Here is a 24109-nt window from a genome sequence, read left to right on the forward strand (position 1 = left end):
AGAAGAGTTGACATATAGAACTTATCAATATTTTGCATGACTATATTGAGTATTTATTATGCACCAGGCACAATGCTAAACACTCTTACATGAACGATCTCATTTCATCCTCTCACTAACACTACGGACAGGCAATATTATTACCCCTATGCCAAGACGAAATTGGTTCACACAGTCAGCACGCACAGAAGACAGGATTTGAACTCAGGCAGAAGGACTCTAGAACCTCTTAGGCAGTAAACAAGATCGCTTTACATTTACACAGCATTTCACAGTCTGTAACACATGTTCAGACACACCATTTAACTAGAATTTTAACAATTCTTTAGTAGCAGCTTTATGAAGTAGACCGGGTAGATATAAATATCCCAGCTTTATGAATGGGGAAACTGAGTCCCAGGTTAAGGGACTTAGTAAAAGTCAGAGAGTTGGGCCATAGTAGAACCAATGCTCAAACCCAGATCTTCTATGCTTGGTGTTCTGTCCCCGACAATTTGTAGGACATGTTACGTGTTGCGCCGGATGCCTTCTTTCATTTATACACAGCTCTCAAAAGTAATTGACATTAGAGAATAATTCAGGCTATCTTGTAGGATGTGAATCCCAGACTGGTGCTTATCCTAGAGGTAAGAGACTTCTTTTAAAAAAGGTTTTCCAGGGCCTGCCTCTTGTGATCCAATACATTGATTCCAAGTTTCCTCTGTGGGACTTCTGTCATAGTGACAGAAATGGCCATTCCAAATTTGAAGTCACCAACAACTAGGGCAGCTGGGACTAGCCAGTGCATTCCTTTTCAGTTCCTTCTTCCAGAAAATGAAGCTAATAATGACAACGGAGGATGATCCAAGAAGAGCATTTTGGGATTTTAAAGTAAGAAAGACGTGCAGAAGAACTTTTTATCTTGGTGCTTTAGCTTGAGACCTTAGCCTGCTCGTAAATACTGCTTTCACTTCTGATGAGAAAACAGCAATGGTTTTGTTCATGGTGAAAGTACTTTTGGAAGTGATTGTGGCTCAATGGAAGAGACCATCACCCCTCTCCCTGTGACTTAGCAGCACCTGTGCACATTGGGTGTCAGTAATTCTTATAAAACGAAATGATATTGAACTATAAAGCAAACTATAAAAGAGCCATATGCCTTGATTCAATGAATTTTGGACGGGTGCCAAGTATTCTTAGTCTTACTTCCTTTGGGCTTTCAATTTTGAACCTTGGGGAAAAGCAGGCGGTTAAAAAGTGGCTTGAAGAATTGGAGTTGCTTAGCTGCAAAGATGCCGTGCTGTTTACTTTTGAGATCTTGCATCAGTTTTGCACACATGCCGTGAGAGCAGTCGGAATGAGTTCCATGAAGTGTCTTGCTCCAAGGAGCGAGTGATTTCAGGTGCCAAAGGTCGTGCTGGGGGCAGTGCTGGCAGAGGCAGAGGCTGACGTGGATGAATCTCCGCAGGTCCCAGTCCGGGGAACAGCATTCTGGATTGTTTCCAGCCCTGCTCTGGTGGTTCTTTTATCCTGCTGACTCATAGGGAGTTTGGGCCAGCTCACTGGCAGGCTTCCCCACCAAGCGCCTTCACTGGGGGCACATGCGGACAAATGGTTTAACGTGCTTCTCTACTCCACCTCCAACACCTAATTTTTGTTATCATTTGACAGGGCTCAGCTTTCATATCAAAAGACTATTTCTTTGCGTATGTGGATTTTAAAATTTTTATTTTTCCATTCCACTCTACTTAGCATCCCAGAGAGGATTAAAGAGTGCTAGAAGTTGGTAGGAGATCAGGTTCTTATTCTTGCTCTGCCATTAATTAGCGGTCTGGCTCTGGAAAAATCTCTCTGTCTCTCTCGACTGCTGCTTTTTAAATTTGTAAAATGAGAAGCCCAGAGTAGCTTGTTTCTAAGGCCTGTTTTAAGTGTTCATATTCATGAATTTTTTGTTCTATTATATTTACACAGCCAGAGAACAGAGGCAGAAAGGTTGAGATTTTTGTCTCATGGCATACTCTGCGCAAAGATCAAGGCTAGGAGTCAAATATAGTGGCCTTGTGACATTATTCAATTGCATTCAAGCTCTAGGATCCTAGGGGACCTCAGAATGAAATCCAAACAATGGGCAGCTCTTTTCCATGCACTTGCCAAGAGAAAAGAATGACCTCCGGGGAAGTATATTTTGTGGCTCTCCATATTTTCCCCTTCCTTACTCTTCCTTCTCCTCTCCTCACTCCTGTTGGCAAGGGGAGCAATAGTGCTGTAGTGTGTGCACCTGGCCAGAAATGTCAAACGGTGGGTAAATAGTCCCCTCTCCCACGGCTTTCCCACAAAGAGCAAGCAAAGTAGCACTTTAGATAATGACCTAGATACTTCTCTGGAAGAGACCCCTGGCACTTGGTTTGAAAGGCTGGCGCTCAAAGCAGCACCTCCTGCAGTGAGTAGTGGCTCCAGGGTTGCTATAGAAACAGATGGAGATTATGCAACTGTCCTTCCTCACATGCTTTGGGAACCTGTAAAGGAATTTATCTGGGCCTCTAGAAGTCTTTCTCAAACAGCGTGGACATAACGTGTTGGAAATAATATGTGCTCATGGTTTGGACTTCACCAGTTGTAGTTATGCTAGCAGCTGCTGAGTCTTCCCTGAGTGACCAGGAGAGTTTGTCTCCAGTTCAGTTTGGACCCTGGATCAGATCAAGACTCTGTTTGTAAGTGAACCTATCCCTGTAGAAAAGCAAGGTCAAGAACAGGACAGGTATGTCCAGCCCAACAAAGATCAATTCTATTAAGAAGCGTGTGGACTGTGGAATAGCCATATGCAGCAATGGTCCAACTGACCCTTAGCATCCTCTCACGGGCCTTCAGGTAGCCTCGTCCTGTCGGTGGGAACCAGGACCATGCTTCAGCCTCCCCAGCAACTGCCTAGTGACTTTGGATTCAGAAACAAGGCTTCACTTCTGCTTAGTATAACGACTATTTACATTTTTAGAAAGATATTTCAATTCAGTACACAAAAATAGGAGGCCAAATGAAATAACTGAAATGGAAAAAAATGAGGAATATGAAAATATGTTGTTTTTCTTTTCATTATGGTCATTGATCTCTTAAAAGAATTTAAGTCGAAGTCACAGATGCAGGAACCTTGTCTAGCTGGTCTGCTATAAAGTGAGAAGCATTGCTGATGCTGAAGAACAAAAGGCTGATGACGCTGGCTTCCAAGGATCTCCCCTGTAAACTGATGTCAGAAGGCTGATCAGAAAATTCTTAGAATCAATCCATCAGATGGTTTAAAAATGTTTATTTGCTGTTATTTTTAATTTTAAAGCTTCTCAGTGGGCACTCTGAGCCCACTGTTACACATTGAAGTGTAAACGGAAAACATCAATTGCTTAATCTGTACCATTTAAAACACAAACAAATGTATCAGCAAGAGTCACTTGATTTAGTTAGAAGAGGATGAGCAGTTATAGTGAGATGATGAAAATAATCTGATTTTAGGCAAAAAAAAAAAATCTCCAATGAGGTATTGGTATTTTTCCCTGCTGCTGGATTTAGATCTTCATTTTAAGACATCACCTTTGTATCGGTTTCCATGGTATAGACTACATATGGGGTTGGTTCCAATTTGCTATATGTCATCTGGAACAAAGGGAGCCCTAGCCTTTTAATATTCTGTCCTAGTTGTTAGAATGGGAGTTGGTGCTTGATGCCTTTAGTACTTTATTTCTGTTTAAATTTAATTCCTTGCCTATAAATGCTTTTTTCCACGTGGACACTAGATCATCTAATAAATTAGTAACACCTTGCAATCTGTAAGCTCCAAAATAACCAGAGTGCCTGGTTCGTCTGGTTATCTCATTCATTGTAAAAGGATGTGTCCCTGGAATATGGCAACAGGCAAGGCGGATATTTCGTAGCAGGTGGAGCTCTTGGAAGCCCTCTGAGTGGGAGAGTGGCACTGCCTAGGGTGGTCCCAAGGCCTGACTCTCTGCCCTCCCCCACCTGTGGGACGGTGGAATGCTGTCACCACTGCTTTTCTTCTAGTCTCAGGGGTAAGATCCAACTTTCAGCCTGAACTTGACTTTTTATGGTTCCTGCCCTTTTCCCCCTTAACTCTGCCTCGACAGTTGTGATTGACTCAAGAAATCTGCGCTCTTGGAAAGCAAATGAGAACAACTCACATGGGAATTAGTTTGCCTAAAATTCACCTTCCTCCCATCTCTCTTCCCACCTCCAGTCAGCTTGCTGGACCACCCTTGCCAAGCGCCCCACGGAGCTCCCCTTCCTACCTGCCGAGCAGTCAGGGCCCTGGTAGCCCTCTTCACAGACGCACAGGCCCTCCTGGCAGTCTCCTCGCCCACTGCAGGCATTTGGACATCTCCGCTGGCCACAGTCCTCACCGACGTAGCCCTCCTGGCATAAGCAGGTACCATTGGCACATCTCCCCTTCCCCGAACAGTCCCCAGGGCACCTCAGCTCGCTGCAGTCCTCGCCTGTGTAGGCCTCTTCACAGACACACTCCCCGTCCACACAGAGCCCCCGGGAGCTGCAGTCTGCCGGGCACCGGAGTTCAGAGCAGTCATCCCCACTGTATTCGCTGTCACAGATGCACTGGCCATCCACACACACGCCCCGACTGGAGCAACCCAGGGGGCAGTAGGGCTCTGAGCAGTTCTTGCCAAACCAGCCTTCATGGCAGATGCAGCCACAGGACTCGAGGCTAAAGTTGCCGTGGCCACTGCAGTGAGGGATATAGTCCAGTTGTCCTGGAACAGTCAAGGAGAAGGTCAGAGGGCAGCATGGCACCTCTTGTAAATGGTGCATGGGGAAGGGTGGGCACGGACCTCTCCTCACTCTCTGATGAGGTTTGTGTCGATGAGAGTTAGGTTCAACCTACTTTGGTAGGTAATCAATTTCATAAATATTTTCACCTAATATGGGTTGTCTGTGCCTAGCATAATGCTGGGGCAAGGATGAGTGACAGCTGGTCATGTGTCCTTCAGGAGCTCACCTTCAGTGTCGTAGCTTGAGTTCCCTACCAGTGGACCTGAGATGAGGATTCAGGTGAAAGGGACTTATTAGAAAATGCTCCCAGGAAAAAGTGGTTTGGGAGAGGGCAAGATTGGGGAGGGAAGGTGCCCAAGCCAGGGTGCGTTGCCAGGCAAAGTCCCAGTGAGGGTAACTCGGGTTCAGAGTGCTCTGATCACAGTGCAGGTCACACCTCACCATGGCTTAAGCGCTGTCCCTGGGGGGTGTAAATGTTCTGGCTCTCTCGTTCTCTCTTTGGGCAGGCCAAGGAGGTTGAAGGCCCGAGGACAGTCCCTGACAAAGACACCCAGGTGCTGTGGGGACTGACGGGGATCCTTCAGTCAGTAGATTCAATGCTGAGCCTACTCCGCAGGGCAAGGTCATATGCTCTGCAGACCCACGCTAGGCCCTCTCCGTCCTGCTGTCTAACTCACTCTGCTCGTTCATCACAACCAAGCGCCAGGCTCACGTCAAAGGCTTCCCAGAACCTCAGTCTCACTTAGTTGCTGTTTGCTGGGATCTTTTTAGGATTCTATGCATATCTCTGTCCTAGCTGTTCCCATGCTATTACCACAGTGGCTAATTTATCTGTCTAGCATGAATCCAACAAACTTATTAAACAAACACAAACCCAGTACCTGCTTGGCATCGTTCTCTGCACTTGGCCCTGGGGATGTGAAATCAAGTAAGTTAGATCTTTGTTAAATTCTGTCATTTCACGCAACCCCCAGGGCCGGAAAGGATACTACGCTGACACAGCTTAACACAGCTCTTGCTGGTAGACTTTTCCACGTCTGCCAGAGAGCCTGGCTGGAGGCTGGTAAAAAGCCTACTCACAAGAGCCACCCAGCGTCCTGGGCAGCAAAGAGTCCATGTCCAAGGACACCTGTGACTTCCCCGCATTGCCTCGCTCCATTGAAAAGGTAAACTGACCTGACTGCTCTCACTGAGGAACAGAGGACTGAACAACTGGCCTTTCTCTTCTCTCCTTCAGATTATTTATTTATAGTTTTGGTGGTGAGGAGGAGAAAGAGGTGAGAAAACCCATGAAATATTTCACGACTCAACACTGCCCCTAATCTTGTTATGTCTCGGGATGAATGTGTCTGACATCCCTCTGGACGTGTGTGCCATCCAGGCCCTGTTAAAATGTCATCCTGCCACCTCCTGCTTTCATCTCTGTGAAAGCCCTGAGCTATTGGACCCTACAGAGGTGAAAGCTTAAACCCAGGAGAGTAGGACAAATTCCTCTTCTTATTAAAGAATGAATGGCGTGGCTCTAAGGTAGCTTTGGGTGAGGGAAGTGGGGCCCATAAGGGGACGAACACAATTTCTGCTCACTGGGGGTCAGCTAGTAATAGCTACTGCTTATATGGTGCTTACTGGAAGCCACACTTCCATCCAAACAGATGCTTTCATATTTAATAATTCCTTGCCCTTCTGGTCTATCACTATTTGTCGATGGGGAAAGGAAGGCACGGGTTATGCAACTTACTTAAGTCACAAAGTAGCAAATAGCAGAGCCAGGATTTGAACTCAGGAAGTCTGGCTCTGAAGACTTCTCTCAGAGGGGCAAAAACAGTAATTCCTAAGTGTTACTAGTCAGGGGGTGGGTGAGGCTAGAAGTGCATCTCCTGGTCATTCAGCCTTTTGGGGGACGGAATAAGCCCTGTGAATGTGTGTGAGTACGTGTGTGTGCATGTGTGTGTGAGCAGATGTGCACTGGTGGAGAGGGCAGGGGCTAAAACTTCCATCTTGCCAGAGAAGACGGGGACAGGTCCTCCGAGACCTTAATGACTATCATTTACTCAATGGGAGAGAGGCCGTGATTGAGGGAATCGAGCGCCTGCATTCTCTAGTCCCTCAGGTTAACACGGGTAGATATCATTTCGACAGCCTGTGAAAACCAAAGACGAATGAAGACAGACATCAAATTCCCTGCTCACCACAGAAGTTGCCGTGCTGAAGCGATGTACCATTACCTGACACATCCCCCCAAAATCAGGTTAATGTATTTCAAACTGGCTAAGCAGTGTAGAGTCCCTGCCCGGATCCCCCGGGAAGGACCGCGTTTAGATCTTAGAGACATAGTAACGGAGCTACGGACGGAGGGCACTCTTTCTCCCCAGGTTTCGCAGGGGGTGGCTGCTCCCTCGCTCTCTCTCTTCCCTCTCCCTCTCTGCTCAGCCCTCTCCTCCCCCTCCCTCCAGAAGACTCTACCTGTGGCAGCACTTCCTTGGCAACAGTTGCTGTCGCACTGGTCCCGCAGCAGCGACACCTCCCTCTCCAGCATCTCAATCCGGCTCAGCAGCTCCTGCAGCACCTGGGCGGAGCTGGCACACGGGCAGGCCTTTTTGGGGAGGTTGATCCTGTGGGTGAAGGTGACCTGGCTCTCGTGGTCTGAGGTGTGGCCCGTGTACTCTGCCAGCGCCTCGTCTTCGGCACTCACCTCCTGCTCGGCCGAGGCCTCCAGCCTCGAGGAGCAGAGGCTGTCCAGGGGCACGTTAATGTTGTACACGTGGTTGAAGACCACAGGCTGCTCTTTGCCCGATGTGTTGTAGTTGGCACCACCTCCTTCCTCCACCACTGCCTGTCTCTGGACCCTTTCCGTGGTGACCTCCAGCTGACACTCTGTCGGCTTGAGCATGGAGCCCAGAAGGATCAGGTTGACACCAATGAGCATGTTCTTCAGGACTACTGTTTCCCCGTCTGCCCCCATTCTCTCAGCCAGAGCTCCAGGTTCAAGACCAGCCTGCAGCACACAGCATGGAGTTGCGGGAATCTGCAAGAGAAACCAAGGAACGAGAAGATCTCTGAGACCTGCAGCTCGGCACCACACAGGGCACAATCCTACAGAGCTACAGAATAGGCACAAAAGGTTTTCAAGGGGGAGGTTGGGAAGGGACAACGACTACCACGGTCATAAAAGCCCGGAGCTTTGTTTCCTGGAGGAATCGATTCCTGGAAATGGACACTGCTTCTTCAGAAGAACATTTTGATTTCCCAAAAGGCTTATCTAGAACACATATCTCGTCCCCATGGTGGGCAAGTGGTTCCAGTGAAGAGGATACACGAGGACCTGGGCCAGGGGCTCTGTGGATGGGCCAGTCCTCCGAGGAGAACTCAGTGCATCTTTTCACCGCTGGGTGAGAATTATGATGAAGGATGGAGCCTTTGGCGTACCCTCACATTTCTCCAGATATTTATTATGAAGGGCCTCTGCCAGCCACTTCAGAATAACTTATTAACTCCTCTAAGCTCATCTATTCCATACAAGTTGACTTTAGAATAACCGACCAGGCAGATAATATAGTTACAGGTAATTGTGGTTGTTAATAATCCTTGGGTACATTTGTGATTATCTGGGACTGTATGCTCTGAACTTTCTTTTAATCTTCTCATTAGTATAGACCCAGTGCTTTGTGACCACAGGGTGCCTTTCTCCTGAGGTACTGTTTAAATTGCTAAAATAATGAATTAGCTCCTCTGCTGGTTACCTAGTCACCGAGAACCACGGAGAACGATAAATTTACTGTAATGTAAATCAGTTTTGCAGAAATTATACTTCTTTTCTACTCTCTATGTAAAAGAGAAAAGAGGCTTACAAACCTTGGTTCTAAAGGTGGTGTTAGAGCTACTAAGAAGATTAAGGACTAAGAGAGGGAGTGAGAGAAACTACGAGTCTGAGAGGAAGGCAACAAGCGAGAGCTAACATTTATTGAAGGTGTGCTGTGTCCACACCGTGCTGCGCCCCTCACGCGGAATCTTACTTGACCTGCAGAACAACCCTCGACGGGGCGTTATGATTATCCCCATCTTATAATGGAGGAAATTCTGCCTAGAGAGCGTAAGATTTGAAGGCAGGCCTGACTGATCCAACACCTGTGTTCTTCACTCCTGTGCTCCAGGGCCTTTCTTGAAAAGCGTGTTCAATTTTCTGTTGTCTCTGATGGAGACTGTGTAACTCTAAGATCTTCCCAGGAATACTGAGGTTGGAAAGTTTTGTTGGGGCCAGATCCAACGTTCCTCCCTCCATGAAGCGTTCTTCTCTGCCCTTTTTCCTCCTGTCCCTCATCTGTTCTCCCCAGTGCAGGCTGTGTGAATGCCCCGCGTCCCACAAGCCCCAGCTGACAGCATCTGCCACGCTGGACCATGGTTTCCTGTGCCTGCTCTGCTCCACCCGGACTGCTAAGTCAGTTCAGATCAGACCACGTTCATCTGCCGTGTGTGATGAGTGCCTAGGACAGCACAAGTGCCCTATCTGTGCTTGTACAATAAATGGCTGGGTGGATGCGTGGAAGGAGGAATAAACAAATGAATTAATGGGGCTGGCCCAGTGGCGCAGTGGTTAAGTTTGCACATTCTGCTTCTCAGTGGCCTGGGTTTCCCCAGTTCGGATCCTCGGTGTGGACATGGCACCGCTTGGCAAAAGCCATGCTGTGGTAGATATCCCATGTATAAAAAAGTAGAGGAAGGTGGGCATGGATGTTAGCTCAGGGCCAGTCTTCCTCAGCAAAAAGAGGAGGATTGGCAGTACTTAGCTCAGGGCTAATCTTCCTCAAAAAAAAAAAAAAAGTTCATTCTTTAGACAGAAAGAGAAGATGAAGACATTCATATGAAAAGAGTAAATATTACAAAACAACAACAGCAAATGAATTAATGAGCAAATGCTCAGTGAGCCAAAGGTTGAATCATTCTCCAGCTCATTTAACTTCTTTTCATTATCCTCAAGTTATTCACTATTGTCTTCAATTTTAGTTCAACTGGATAACGTCTGAGTATTGATTTTTTTTTTTTTTTGGCAGGGAAAGATTCTCCCTGAGCTAACATCTGTTTCCAATCTTCTTCTTTTTTTTTCCTCCCCAAAGCCCCAGTACATAGTTGCATATCCTAGCTGTAAGTCATTCTAGTTCTTCTATGTGAGCTGCCACCACAGCATGGCTACTGACAGACAGGGTGTGTGTTCAGTGACCAATAACCGAACCCAGGCTGCCGAAGATGTGAGAGAGCCAAACTTTAACCAGTAGGCCATTAGGGCTGACTCTGAGGTTTGGTTTTTATTAGGAGTAATCTGTATTAGTGACTAGTATAAAAGGCTGATTTATTACTCAGCCTTTATACCATATATTGGAGCATGATCTGTGCCTGCTCCCAATATGAAAAGGAAGCAGTGAAACAGAACAGTTAAGATCATGGACTCTGGAGTCAGGCTGCCTGGGTTCAAACCCAGCTCCTTCACTTTCTAGCTGTGGGTAGATCAGTTAACCACTCTGTGTCTCAATTTTTCCATCTAGAAAGTGGGGATCACAACAGTACCTACCTTATAGAATTGTGGTGATGCTGAGTTATTATTTGTATAATACTACCTAGTACCTGGCATTGACTGAAATAAATAACTATAGTTTTTAGACAAATAGAATAATTGCTCTGCTTCTTCTCTTATCCAAGGGCTGCCCTGAAATCACTAGACCATGTGAGAAGTCTCATCCGTTAGTGGACAAGAGGAAAGCCAAACCTTAGCATACTCTTGTCCAAAGAAGGGTGGGGTTCTTGGAGAGATGTGGGAGGTGGCAATCTGTTGGTCACATCTGGATGACGTATGTCAACCTTGGGGATAGATGGAGTGACACGTCTGAACCAAACTGCCCTCGAAACTGTAAGCTCTCGCCATACCCCTTCATCCGCCTCAGGGGCTCCCTGCCTTCCCTCTTTCAGGTGTTCTAGGCACTGCATCCTTGGAGCACCGTGCTGCCCTTCCATCACTGAAAGCTTCCCAGGAAGGGCTCTCTCTCAGTCATTTACACTTACATTCAAGGCTAGGAAGCCTCAGCATCGCTCTTCCTAAAGTTGGTTTGTCTGATTCATGTTGATATTGCTGAAAAACATTTTTCTTCTGGAAATTGTGAAATTATTACATGATACCCATAACACTTAACATGGCTTTTTGCACATAGTCAACACTCAATAAATAACTGAAAGAATAAACAATGTTACAAATGAAAAGGAAGACAAATGACAGGAAAATTAAGAGGGAAAAAATGTTAGATTCTACACTTTGGTCCAAAGCAACAACTACAAAATTATATATGGAAATGAAGGTACAGCTTTAGGTGTGAAAAACACTTAAGATTTTGGTCAATAACCAAACTTACCATGAGTCAGTCTACAGTGTGATTTTTGTAGCCTCCGAAATCTTATTTAAACTTAGGTTTTATTAATTGAAAAGCAGAATAAAAGATGAGCAGGCGGCGGTTTTGCTCTGTACTGCACTGATCATTGATCGCTTCTAGGTGGCTAGGTTGTTGAAGGGACTCGAAATCTTGTCATATGAGAGGGAGGAATTTACCTCCCTCTGGGTCCAGGGAAGTGAAGACTCAGGAGGTACATTTATTCCTTTATCATTCATTCCTCTGACAGATATTTATTGATCACCTACTATATGCTAGTTTCTTTATTTATAGAAGTTAATGAATGTGTGTGTGTGTGTGTCTGTGTGTGTGTGGGCACAAGGAGGGGAGGATGGATGATAAATAAATAAATACCCAAAATAATTATGTATATCATATAATGCATATTATATGGTATTTAATATATGACAATGTAACATACATTTGTGCGTTTTTGTGGCAGGAAGTGGTAACGACTGTGGAGAAAAATAAAAGAAGATCACGGGTGGGGAGTTATGGAGGGGAAGTCACATTCCTATTCTACAGAGCACGGTCAGGGAAGGCTTCTCTGAGAAAGTGACAGCTGAGCAGAGACGGAGAGAAGTGGAGCAGGGAGTCCGGCAGATGGCTGAGGAGGTGCGTTCCAGGCACGGAGAGCAGCAAGTGTGAGGGCTCCGAGGCAGGAGCCGGCCTGGTGAGTTTGAGTGACAGCGAGACTGCGGCCAGGCAGGTGAGGGAGCAGAGGGAGGGAGCGGAGGTCAGAACAGTGGGGGCCAGACCAGCTATGGCCTTGTAAACCACCATAAGGACTTTGGCTTTTACTGTGGATGTATGGTCACATCTCTCAAACGCATCCACATCCCAAACATTTATTATAATCTAGTCCCTGTCCTTGAGAAACTCGCAGTCTCGTGAAGGAGATGGAAACTGTTGACCTTAAACAAATAGCCAGTTATTTCTCCAGCAAAAATGGGTTTCTTTGGGATCAGCAAAGAATTGCAATTTCGGGGTCTGCAACCATGCTAAGCCGTGCAAGTCCCCAGCAGCAAAGAGAGGAGAAACTCTTTTCCAGAGAGGAAGAGGAACTTGGGAGGGCCATTATAAACAAAGAGTCCATTGGAGGAATCGAGAGTTCTGTGTGTACTGGCTTTATTGACGGAGCTGTGACAGTCTCTCACTGGCTGAGCTTCCTGCCAGGCAAGAAGAGCAAGTCTTTCTTCTTCCTGTTGGACTCTGCTATCAATGTAGGGCATGAGTACTCCCCCTTTTGGCCTCCTGAATCCAATTTAATGAGGTTTCTGTTTATTAATTTTCACAAAACACAACTAAATATAATGACAATGCAATGTGATAACTACCATGACCAACAAATACACAAAATGCCCTGAGGGGGCTGGGGGTGCTACCAGCAACGCTGCCCTGGGCAGCATGGAAAGCTCCCAGAGGGGGTGGGGGAGCCATCAGTGCCATTTGCCCAGTATTTCTGGCCTGGCTTTCCAGACACATGGAAGGACTACATTTTCCATTGGGTAGGTGAGGTCATGCTACAAGTACTGGCCCATGAGCTGTGAGAGGAAGTGCTGTGTGTCACTTCTGGGTTGCGGCATTAATTGCTGATGGGAGACCCTCCAGAGCTTTCTCCCTTCCATGGTGACTGGTGATGTAAGGCTGCTCTCTCAGAGTGGGTCCCTGAGTAGCCACAATAAACAGGGTGTCCCTGCTGCCCCACAGTGGATATGTGCTGTGTGAGAGAGAAATAATCCTCTGACTTTGGAGGCACAGATTTTGATATTGCTTTTTCCTGCAGCATAACCTAGTCTATCAGGAGATAATACCGAGCTGGATTTTAATGGACTACTCTTTAGGTAGAGAAAGCAGAAGTTCATTGCACACAAAAGAAATTGCATTTGCTCAACCTCTGATATGTGCAAGAACATGGCTTATTCCATGAATGCAAGTATTTGGAAGACTACTAAATGCCAAGGGATTGGACTTTTATATGGTAAAAGGTCCAAGGGTGGTAGTTTCCACCAATGAGGCAATCTACAGGGAAAGAGATTCTGGCTTCATATAAAGAATGCTTTTCTAATTGTCAGAGCTACTGGGTTGTCATGATAGGTAATGAGTTCCTGGTCACTGGAGGTGTTCAGGCACCAGTTGAAGGACTCCTTAGTGAGGATGCTGAAGAGGGGCTTTCCCCTATCACATGAGAGACTGGACTGGAATGAACGTTAACGTCTTCTCTTTCTGATACTTTATGAATTCATGGTCTTATGCGACCTTTGAGGAGTCTACTCACTAGAACACCGTATGAGCTTCCCAGAATGGCTGCAACAAATCAGCACTAACTGGGGAGCTTAAGACAGCAGAGCTTAATTCTTTCACACTGATGGAGAACAGCCGTCCAAATTCAAGGTGTCATCAAGGCTGGTCCCTCTGAGGGATAATCTATTCCATGCCTCTCTCTGAGCTTCTGGTGATGGCAGGGAATCCTTGGCGTACAGCTGCGTCACCCCAGGCTTTGCCTCCATCTTCTCATTGCATTTTCTCTGTCTCTGTGTCTTCACATGGCTATCTTCTTTCAAGGACATCAGTCATATTGGATTAGGGGCCCATCACTCCAGTATGACCTCATCTTAACTAATTGCATCTGCAATGACCCTATTTCCCAATAAGGTTACCTTCTGAGATACTAGGGTTAGAATTTCAACGTATCTTCTTTGCAGGACACAATTCAATCCATAACAAACACCCCCAGCTAATTGGGCATTTACCACGAGCCAAGTTAAGCTAAGCATTCTCCTTGTATTAATTTACTCATTCCTTACTACAATCCTATAAGCTAGGAAGGAGTGATATTTAGGAGTCAAGATGTTTACCAACTGATATGGCTCAGGCAATAACCAATCAGAAGAGGGGATAATCAATCAGACCCACTGTAAACAGCCAGTAGGGCTCTGTGGTGATTTTACTATGATGCTAAGTCTTCTTTTTATTTCCATTAATTGAGAACAGGAAAACGAGCTTCAGGAAAGGCCAAGGAATTTGACCAAGATTGCACAGCTAATGAGCAGAGGAGAAGGATGAGCCCAGATCTTGCTGACTATATTCTTAACTGCTTTTTTTCGGCCAGCTTTAATTAGTGGCCACATACCATTCTCATGAAAAGACTTAGAACTCTTGCAAATCAACACTCTCCTCTCCCGGGATCAGATTTAGGACTTCTTGACAGCGATGACTTTTAGCTTAGTGTTTTCTCTACCAATCTAGGCTACTACCCCAGAAATTGCTTCTGTCTCTCCCCCTGGAGAGAAGGCTTGTCTGATGGCTCCTTATTTAAAAGTGCCCAGCCTCCACTGTGTACCAAAGAATCAAGAGCAATTCTAAACCAGTAAACCTTGATCCTAGAGGAGTCGGGGACACTATTTAAACTTGCCCTTTCTCAGGACAATTCCCCAATGAGCCAGCAGTTAAAGAAAGCCAGGGCCTGCACAGACAGACTCCCTCTGACTTCATTGGCTCCTCTGAGGCTCCCTGTGGTGCGTCCCCACTTGCTCAGTTATAAGCCATTGTCAACCACACCACAGAGATGCTTTGCTCTTGCCTCTCCACTTCCATTTGGCTTAGGTTGCTTTTCTGGGGATGGGCAGAGAGAGAGGGTGGGATGAACGGCATGAAGGCCTTCATTTTTCTCATCCATCTGAAGCCCACTGAAGGGGAAAGGAGAATGAAACTAAGGTGTACTTAATGCCTACTTAATAAACGTGCCCTTAGTTTTTCTAAGCTCATGTTGCTTATTTCACAGCGGCTTTTCTTTCCTGTGACCCTGAAAGCTTCTCTTACTGACTTCGTTCTCTACCCCCGCCTTCTACTCCTTTGTATCACAAAGAATGCTGGCTGTTCTGCAGGCCGTCCAGTCTCTTTCTGCGGGGTTTTTCAGTGACGCTGGTGGGCAAATTTCTGCAGCTTCCTAGGAGGAAGGCCTGGTCTAATCCTGTGGCCTATCCAGGAGTGCCTCATCTGCTATTTTTATGTCTGTCTCTGTGGAGGGGTCTCCCCTGCTCTGAGACCTGTGTGCGAGGGCTGGTGGGAGGTGGTGGCTGCACCTCTAAGCTAGATGAAAGGCTCTGTCATCAAAGGCAACCTAGGAGAATTGAGGGGACCGGTAGCCTCCTTTCCCCTGTCACTATCTTCTCATCCCTCAGATGGGTCATCCAACTAAAGCTAGTAAGACTCCAGGACCAGAACCAAAACGGGCTGGTCAAAGGGGTGAGAAGGAGGAAAAGGAGGGGGAACAGAGAGGGAAGGAAAAGCAGAGAAGACAGAGAAGAGGAAAAGCAGAGAGCCAAGCTGATGAGAGGAACAGACAGGAATTCTACAGGTAGCAAGAGAAAATATAAACCCAAGGGACAGATAAAATACCCAGGATTCATTGATACCCTAACAGTCGTGAGCAGACAGATAGCTAAAGACCCTACAAATGAGAGTGCAAGGGAGTTGCAGTAATTCGATAGATTGGTACTCAAGAAATTCACGTGATGCCATTGATTCATTTCCTCCACTCCAGCTTCCGTATCAATACAGTGATCATGGCGGCACCAAAGATAATTTGTAAGATGCCGGCCAGAGCAGAATGGTCCTCCAGGGTGAGTTGGGGCTGTGTTACTGAGGTGCCCACTGCTCTCCTGGGAGGCCTACTCGGAGACGTGGGTCACCCCAGTCAGCTGAAGTTCTCCCCTCCAGCTGAAGTTGTTCTTAAGTGGCTTTTCTTTCCCTCATCCTCTTCCACCCGCCCACTCCTGGCTTGATTTCTGCACATTGAAGAGCTTTTGGTTATAGAGAAATATTGTGCTAGCTGTCACCTTTTCCCAGCCTCGGAGGAGAAGGGAGAGCAGAACTGGTCTCAGGAAGGTGGGTGTGGGGTGGGAGGCAGGAGGCGGCGAAGAGGAAGTGAAACAGTCAGGAGTCATTCACATTGAAACTATGCCTTTGTGTTTTTTCCTTTTTATTTCCTCCTAGAGTCAGAGGAGGGATGGAAGAAATAAACAGGAGCAGAAGGACCTCAGGAAACAAAAGGGAGAGAAAAAAATGAGTGTGTAGGTTGTTGGGCAGGTATGAAGAGGTGGTGGTCTCCCCGGGTGGGCTGCCAGTGCTCTCTTTGGATTTTCCAGCTTCTGCCAACTGTGGTCTCCACTCTGTCCCTGGGGGTGATTTATAAGCCAGAACTATATCTGTGAAAAAAAAATGACGCTTTTTTTTTTCAGTTAGAATTAGTTTAAAAATAGTTTCCTCCCTGCCGTTGGGATGCTCTGTCACTTGGAGAAAGAGGGTAATTATGAGAGACGAGGGTGTAATGCGATTACAGCCGGCCCCATTGTGTCAGGAGAGGCAGCATCAGGGCTGCTCGTCGCCGTCAGCACTGGGCCTTTATTGGGCCTGTCAGATTTCTAAAAAGAACCTGAGGGCAGAGACCTCCCCACAGACAGGGCTCTATGGCTGGCCCAGAGCTGTCAGGAAGGAGGGGAGCGATGTGGGAGGAGGCAGAGGCCAGGTTGGGGCGTCCATCGCCTCCCACCGGGCCTGGCCGCCCAACCCTCCTGAGCCGAGTTCACTTCCACGCGCCCCCATGTGGGAGTCTGCCGGAAGGGGCTCAGGGCTCGGAATCTGATGGAATCATATTCATTTTCTGCATGTGGTCAGCCCGGCATGTCTGTGACTTTGTGTCGGTGCGGATTAGCGAAACCACACGGCTGGGAGGTGGAATCAGGCTTCCCGTCTTGCCCTCTGGTTCTGTCTTGTACTGTCCGTGAGACTTCTAATTGACCTGACCTCTCAGAGCAACCCCTTCTTCATCTGGAAAATGGGGTCCTGAATATCAATCAAGGGAATAATACCCAGGGAGTAATAAAATGTCACGATTGGAAGTGAGTGTGAGGTCATCTGGCGTTGAATTCCCTCTTTACAACACAGCTGGCAAGGCTGGGCGCATTTTCCGCTGAGGGAGGGCGCCTGCTTCCTTCTGGGCAGCTAAGGCTGATAGAAAGTCTGCCTTCCAGGTTTCCCCACAGCTTTTGGTAAATAGGAATCCCCTTTAGGAGAGAATTTATCCAATTTTTATAGATCTCAAAGAATTCTTAACATGTGTAGAGCAATTGGCAGTATATATATACATATATACACAATTTTTGTATTATAGATTTTTTTATTATATTATATATATGTCTTAAAATATAACCCCATTTAATCCTCACAACAGTCCAGGGGATTATTACCATTTTATAGATGAGGCTTAAAGTAGGGGAGTTCTTTGCCCAATTACATCCAGTAAGTCAGAGTCAAGCTAAATCCTGAGTCATATTTCCAGACTCTCAGCTCAGTCGTAGATGCCATCAGCTGCCTCTATCCTTTGGAAGTAGGTGGGATATAAATAATGACTTTCTAATTAATCTCCATCATTTTGGCCAAGAATTCTTCCAAGAGTCTGACCTTTTGCTATCATTAATATCTATTTTTTGTCTCTGTTTCCTGAGCTGAGAGAACAGCATGTCACCATTTGCCGTTCAATTATTCTTCTTGAAGAATCATCATATTACTTTTCATCTTTTTCTTCTTTACATTTAATAAAACTGCAAAGAAAATTCCCTTGTAAGAAAGATTGCCAGTCAGACTGCAGCCCAAATTGATGGTTTATATTTCCTGCCCAAGATACCTCTCAGAACAGATTGAGAAATTGGCTCAGAATACAAAAAGTCATCTCTACCCTCATGGGGCTTAAAATCTAGTTGAGAAGCCTAGACTAATACACATGAAATTGAAGGACAAGGCAAGGCAGTCCATCTCTATTATTAAACCGAAGATCACTCTTTTTAAGTCTAACAGGCACTCCTAACACTGAACAGAGATAAGTATGGGAGAAGTGACTGGAGAAGGCCACCTCAAGAGGTGATGTCCCAGTCCAGATGGAGGGGTGATGCAAGAAAGCTGGATACGAATTGTGGGGAGCAGGTGGAGAGAGAGAGGAAAGGGCACAGCGTGAGCAGTTAGTTGGAGCCCCAAGGCCAAATGCAAGGAAGTTCTGCCTCTGAAGGGACCATCTTCAGTCTTCACAAAGGCTTAAAATCAATTACAACTAGATTATGACAATAAGACACACATACCTTGTTTGTGCCTGTGACATAAGGGAGCTAGTCATATATCAGCAGTGCATCCATGGCTGGATGTCCACGGACCAGTGCATCTAGGAGACCAACGTGGGGCCATGCCAATTTATAAATGTGGGCTCTGAACATCTAGTTGATTATAACTGTAAATGTAGGGATTGTTTGCTTGATTTTAGGGCATTGAAACCCTTTAGAAACAAACAAATCTTAGAAGTAGTCACTTTTAAAAATTATGTTCACCCACATCCAGAATACCAGTTAATTCATCTGCTCTAAAAATACCTAATGACAGATTCAAATATCAAATTCATGCTGTTCCCCATGATAGGAGATAACTATATTGGAGCTGATCCTTCCAACAGGAACTGACTAATTGCTTTCATATTGGATATCCATTAATTTCTTCAGATGACTTGTATGTTGGAGGTGACAACTTATGAAAGTCCAGCTCTAGAGGTGTAAAGGAGTTATTTACTTCATTGTGTAAATTATGTCTTTTAGAGCATGAAATAGTAACTCCTTGACTCAAAGGCTACACACAAGTGAATTATGTTTTCTAGTGCATGAGCTAGCAGTTATTTTCTAACTAAAATTTGAAGAAGCGCTGAGAGTATAGTATATGGAGCACATCTTGCTTAATGAAATTCGGTTACACACTGGTTGCATGCCCGGAACTGGACTGGGTTCCCTTCGAGATGTCAGAGGTGAGCTAGAGAAATCTCAGGTAGCTCCTTGTGTAACTGGAAGGAAGGTATTCGCATAACAAGAATAAATAGCAGACCATGCTGAGCACCGTATCAGAGGTCTGGAGAAATTCTTCTGGGAGCCTGGCAGCAGGAAGCATTTCAACTGCAAGACTCGCTAGAGAAGGCTCAATGGAAAAGGTGGCCTTTGAGCTGGCCTTGAAGAATTAGAAGGATTTTGAAAGGGGGAGGCAGGGGAAAGGCAGTTGAATCGAGTGAGGAGTAGAGAAAGAGGAAAATCATACCTGAGGAAGAGCAGGGTTCCCGGGGTGTTTGTGTGTGTTCAGGAGTGGAGGGTACTAAGAAGCTGTCAGGGAGCCTTGATTGGCGTTGCTAGAAATTTGCTCTGTATTCTGTGGGCCTGTGGAGCCATCAAGGCTTTTCAAGTAGGGTGTAACATGATTAAGAAACCCTTAACATCGGGGGTTACAATTGGCCAAAGATGAATTCTAATCTGAAAAACTCGAAAGATTCCTTTTGCTTGTTTTTTATCTTATTTTGCAATTATTTAGTTGGTAAGGCCTGACTAGCTTTCCTCATGACTTCAGAGAGTGGTTTTCAGGGTACATAATTTCTTAAATTCCTTTTCTTTCACTCTCTGTCTTGACAAAACACATTTTGCTCTCCATTAAATTATATTGCATAGTCTTCGTTCATTATTGTTAAAAGAGGGCTCCAAGGGAATTCAAATGTTATTTTATTAACTGCTAAATTCGGGATATGTATTGTAAAATATTGGACTTCTAAATGTTTTCAATCTGAATAAAGACAAGAATTGACCATCTAGCTACAAGCAGCTTCCTTTCTGACACACCAAGAATGCAGATGACACTGAGTGAGCTCCGAGCATGGCCAGGCTGCTGAGACTTTGGTAAGCAAAGCAGGTTTTGAGGGTTCCCAAAGTCCCTGTGGGATCATAGAGGGTACACAGGAGCCCACAAGAGGATGCAGGATGTCTCTGGAGGGTTGGGGCTTACATCTGAAATAATTCGTTCTCGGCACCCTGTTCTCTTTGACCTGAGCTCTCCTTCCTCTCCAGCCCTTGTGCGCACACTCTCTCTCCACACACAGTTCTGGAGCTCCACCACTTACCTCTCCACACCCTTGTTCCACCCTTCTCCTCGTTTGGGGCTTAAGCATGGTAACAGCTCAGCATCTACTAACTCCAGATGGTCTGGGTCTGACGACCTCCCTGCCTGACCCATGGCTGTCCAGTGCTCGTCCCTGCAGGTAGCCACAGGGACCTGGCTTCCTGGGAAGGGCTCTTTACCCTAGACATTTCTCCCTGTCCCCAACTCTGCTTAAGCCTTACCTGTCCTCTGCGCCTCATTCCCTTAGTAGTCAAATGCCAAAGTAATACAAGATACAGTGTTGGCAATAAATTAATGCCTTCTGGAAACCTATTTGGAACAGGTAGGCCTTAAACCATAAATAACAGTGACATTTTCATTTTAACAACAGCCTTCAGCTAACCTAACAGTGGACATGGTTCAGTGTGGTTTCGTGCTGTAGCAGAGAATAAGATTCATTGCCTGTAAAAGTCTTCAACATTTTTTCTCACATTGATCTTTCTGCCTTTCCCCTGTTGAAAAGCACAAAAATGAGTCAGAGTAACAGAACACCTGCATTTGCAGAGCTCATGGTTCCCAAGATGCTTTCATAAACATACTCGTGGTTGATGCTTCTACGAATTTTGTGGAGTACGTAAGGTGGGTATATTGCCCCACTTTACAGATGAGCAAACTGAGGCTTATTTCTATGAATAACATGCCATAAAGCTGCTATTAAAGAAATCAAGTTTTCTGAGCGTCATCTGTGCTACTTCTGAGAAATTTACATTGTAGAAAGGAATTTGGCTCACATCTTCTTGGGTTTGTTTTCCTCGCAGGGAAACTGGAAAAGTACAGTGACATTAAAAAAAATGAAGACACAGGTTTATTTATTTCTCAGCAAGGATTTGTTCTCTAAATTTTAAAAAAGGTTTGAGCCTTCTACTTTCTCTTCGGCCATTTGTTGTGCGTTAATGAGCAGCTAGCTGGGGTAGGGGCAGGGGGCTCACCAACACCGACTCTGAGCTGCAGGGCTGGGGGTGGGGTGGGGTCTGGCCGCCAAGGGGAAGGGGAGGTTGAGTGGAGAAGCCCAAGCCGGTCAGTGCAGAGGGAGCCTTTCTTTGCTCCTCTCCATGGATTTACTCAACAACTCTCCTACTCGAGGGTGGAGGACCATACCCCAAGAGGCTCTCCGATTTTCCTAGCAACACCTCAAAACTGGATGCTTTCCATGGAGTTTGTAACAGGAAAACCATCTCTTTGATCCTAGTTTGCATTACCAAACAGGACTCCTGCAGGGAGAGTTTCCCCTGCTGAGCACCACACCAGCCTGGTTCACTAAATGGGAAGCCCGAAGCAGGTGAACTGTTCCCCAGGCCAGCTCTGAGAACCTCCCACACCATATCCATCAGGGGCTATGTTTGAAGATAATTACAAGGTGGGCAGTGGAATATTATAGCTTCATTAGTCTAGACTCACAAATGTGTCTAGAATGATCCAAGCTTCTGACCTGTAAGATGAGCCTACAATGTTAAGTCAACAATGAATATTTATTGTCTTTCTCCAAAATAACAACATCTCCGGGCTTTTCCTAGAAGATTGAAGATGGGAGACTGGTGGCTGGGTTTGTTCAAACCTGCTGCATTTGATAAGGAATCCTCACCATCTTCAGCTAAGCTGGTCAAGTGTAACCACACACCCCAGGATTTGTGCATTGTACCCACTGCAATATGAGGACTGTGCTATGAAGGAAAGGAAGGGCCTTCTCTGACTGACCAGATGCATTCCAGGCACAGGCCAGGCTCTCTTCCAAGGGCTTTACATATTAACTCATTTAATCCTCACGGCAACTGTACAAGCTACTAGGATTGTACCCATTTTACAGATGAGGAAATTGAGTCACAGAGAGGTTAAGTGACTTGCTTAAAATCACAAAGCCTTTAAATGAGGGGACCAAGATTCGAACATTTTTGAATGTCAAGGGATGTATCCAGTGCGTGGAGATGCCTTCAGATGAGAAGGAATTTGTGACAGTTATCTCCCTCTCTGAGCTCAAGCAGAACTTGTTATTACACTTATTACAATAGTTGTCTGCAGAGCTTTTGCCCTCTCTGCCCCCAACAACAGAGGGTCCCTAGGTTGCAGGTCTGTAATCTAGTTATCTTTTGTCCCGGCATACAGCACAGATCCTAAAGTCTAGTAGGTTCTCTCTCTCAAAATACGTACATACAAGTATGTGTGATGTGGTTTCATCCATCCTGACCTACTCAGGTGTCTGCATGTTCCCACAAATTGGTTTTTCCTGCTTCCAAAGTTTCTGGAATTTTCCTTTCCTCAGTGTTATCCAGGAGAACTGCTGCTGGGAGGGTGTGAGGTGACACTGAGGGGCCTGGGGACACATGTCCTGCTGGTCATCAGCACAATTTATGTTCGGGTAATAAATGTCCTGCCTACCCCCTTTCCAGTCCCTCTTGTTGATGGCTTCAGGATTACAGGTCTTCCCCTTCACGTTTTATCACTGCTGCCTGCCACATTGTTTCTTCTTATTTGACCTTGGGACCTGTCAGACGGTTCCTATCCCCTAATTGTCTTTACCTGCTGCATGTCCATCTTCACAGAAAAGCCGGTGTCTCTGATTCTTCAGGCCCTGTCAGTCTCAAGGATTTACTTGCTTCTTCTCAGAAATGAAGGAGTGATTTGTGGCCTTCTTTGCCCTTGGATTTGATAGGGGTTGTTGGCAGTGAGCCGGGTCATAGATGGTCCCCTCCAGAGGGCTACTTCAGGGAGATTTGAGAGAGGGGTCATTGCCTGGTGGGCAGGGCCCTGCCTTGAAGACACATCATCTCCCTGGGTCTCCTGGCATTTTCATTTACCGGCTTTATGAGCTTGAGCAAGTCATATAACTGCTCTGAGTTTCAGTTTCCTTAGGTGTGAAGTAGGAAATATGTATGAGAATCGAGTCGATATGAAAATATTGTATAAACTATGAAGTGGCGCATAACTGATGGGAAGGTATCAGTATCGCTAACACGAAAAATAAAGAAGCACGTGCTTTCCATTTCTGCACAGGTCAGAGGTTTGTTATGAGGCAGCCAGCCATGCGATTATCTTTCCTCCTCAACCTTCCCTCAGCCCCAGCGTTTAGAGGGGGCACAAGCAGGATGGCGATTTGCCACTGTGTGCTACATTAATGATGGTCGGATTGAGCAGAAGTGAGGATGCTCAGGTAGTTATGAGTGAGAAATCCCATGGTGGCACTTGGGGTGCATCTTCTTGACCCCCAAGTATAGAGAAGGACCATCATTTCATGCAGATGATCATCAACCCTTAGAGAATGGTCTGCTTTCCAGAGTGAGGTTGATTAGAATGTAAAAAGAGAACTCAATCTCCTAGCAATCACAAGGGTTCCTAAATTATCCTTTGGTTGTTCCTGGGCTCAGTTTGATCCCTGAAACTGGATTCGAAGAAACCAGAGGGGCACCAGAGGTCAAAGCTATTCACCGGGCTATAGCAGCTGGACTTGAGGCCTGGGAGGCCAGCTTCAGGGGCCAAGGTGGAGCTGTCCTGGGCTAGACTGGAGCATGACACTGGGCAAGACTGAGGTGGATAATGTGGTGTATCCTGGGTGCAGCCAGGGTCAACTAAAGTCACAGAGCTGGATTAAAGCCATGAGGGTCAGAACCAAAAGGAGAGGAGACACATCAACAGAACCAGGACGCAAATCCCACTGTCCCAGGTGGAAAGGTGGGTATGCACCAGCCAAACCCTATGAGCCTTGGGAGTCAGAATACCCACACCAATGCCCAAAGCTCAACCAACAGCTCTATATTTTTTAGCGTTTTTCTGTGTTTAGAAAAACAATGCATACTCATCATGAACTAACCAGAACATACAGAAAGGTTGTATTCTCAATAACCTGATCTAGCAAAACTCCCTAGTGATTTTGGTGCATTTTTTCCCAATTTTATGTTTATTTACTC

The 24109-nt window shown here is 46.0% G+C and overlaps 1 protein-coding gene across 5 annotated transcripts in view; it reads right to left on the bottom strand.

The window, feature by feature from the left end:
* TNR (tenascin R) overlaps positions 1 to 24109 on the bottom strand; it is a 405036-nt gene that overhangs the window by 78524 nt on the left and 302403 nt on the right. For all 5 annotated transcript variants that reach the window (XM_023640591.2, XM_070267731.1, XM_023640590.2 and 2 more), the window contains 2 exons: positions 7231 to 7792; positions 4272 to 4748 (listed from right to left, as the gene is read on the bottom strand). In XM_023640591.2, coding sequence (XP_023496359.2) covers positions 4272 to 4748; positions 7231 to 7729 — 976 coding nt within the window. In that variant the 5' untranslated portion in view covers positions 7730 to 7792. The remainder of the gene's footprint in view (positions 1 to 4271; positions 4749 to 7230; positions 7793 to 24109) is intronic.

This window comes from Equus caballus, chromosome 5 (assembly GCF_041296265.1).
Source record: "Equus caballus isolate H_3958 breed thoroughbred chromosome 5, TB-T2T, whole genome shotgun sequence".
NCBI classification, from domain to species: domain Eukaryota; kingdom Metazoa; phylum Chordata; class Mammalia; order Perissodactyla; family Equidae; genus Equus; species Equus caballus.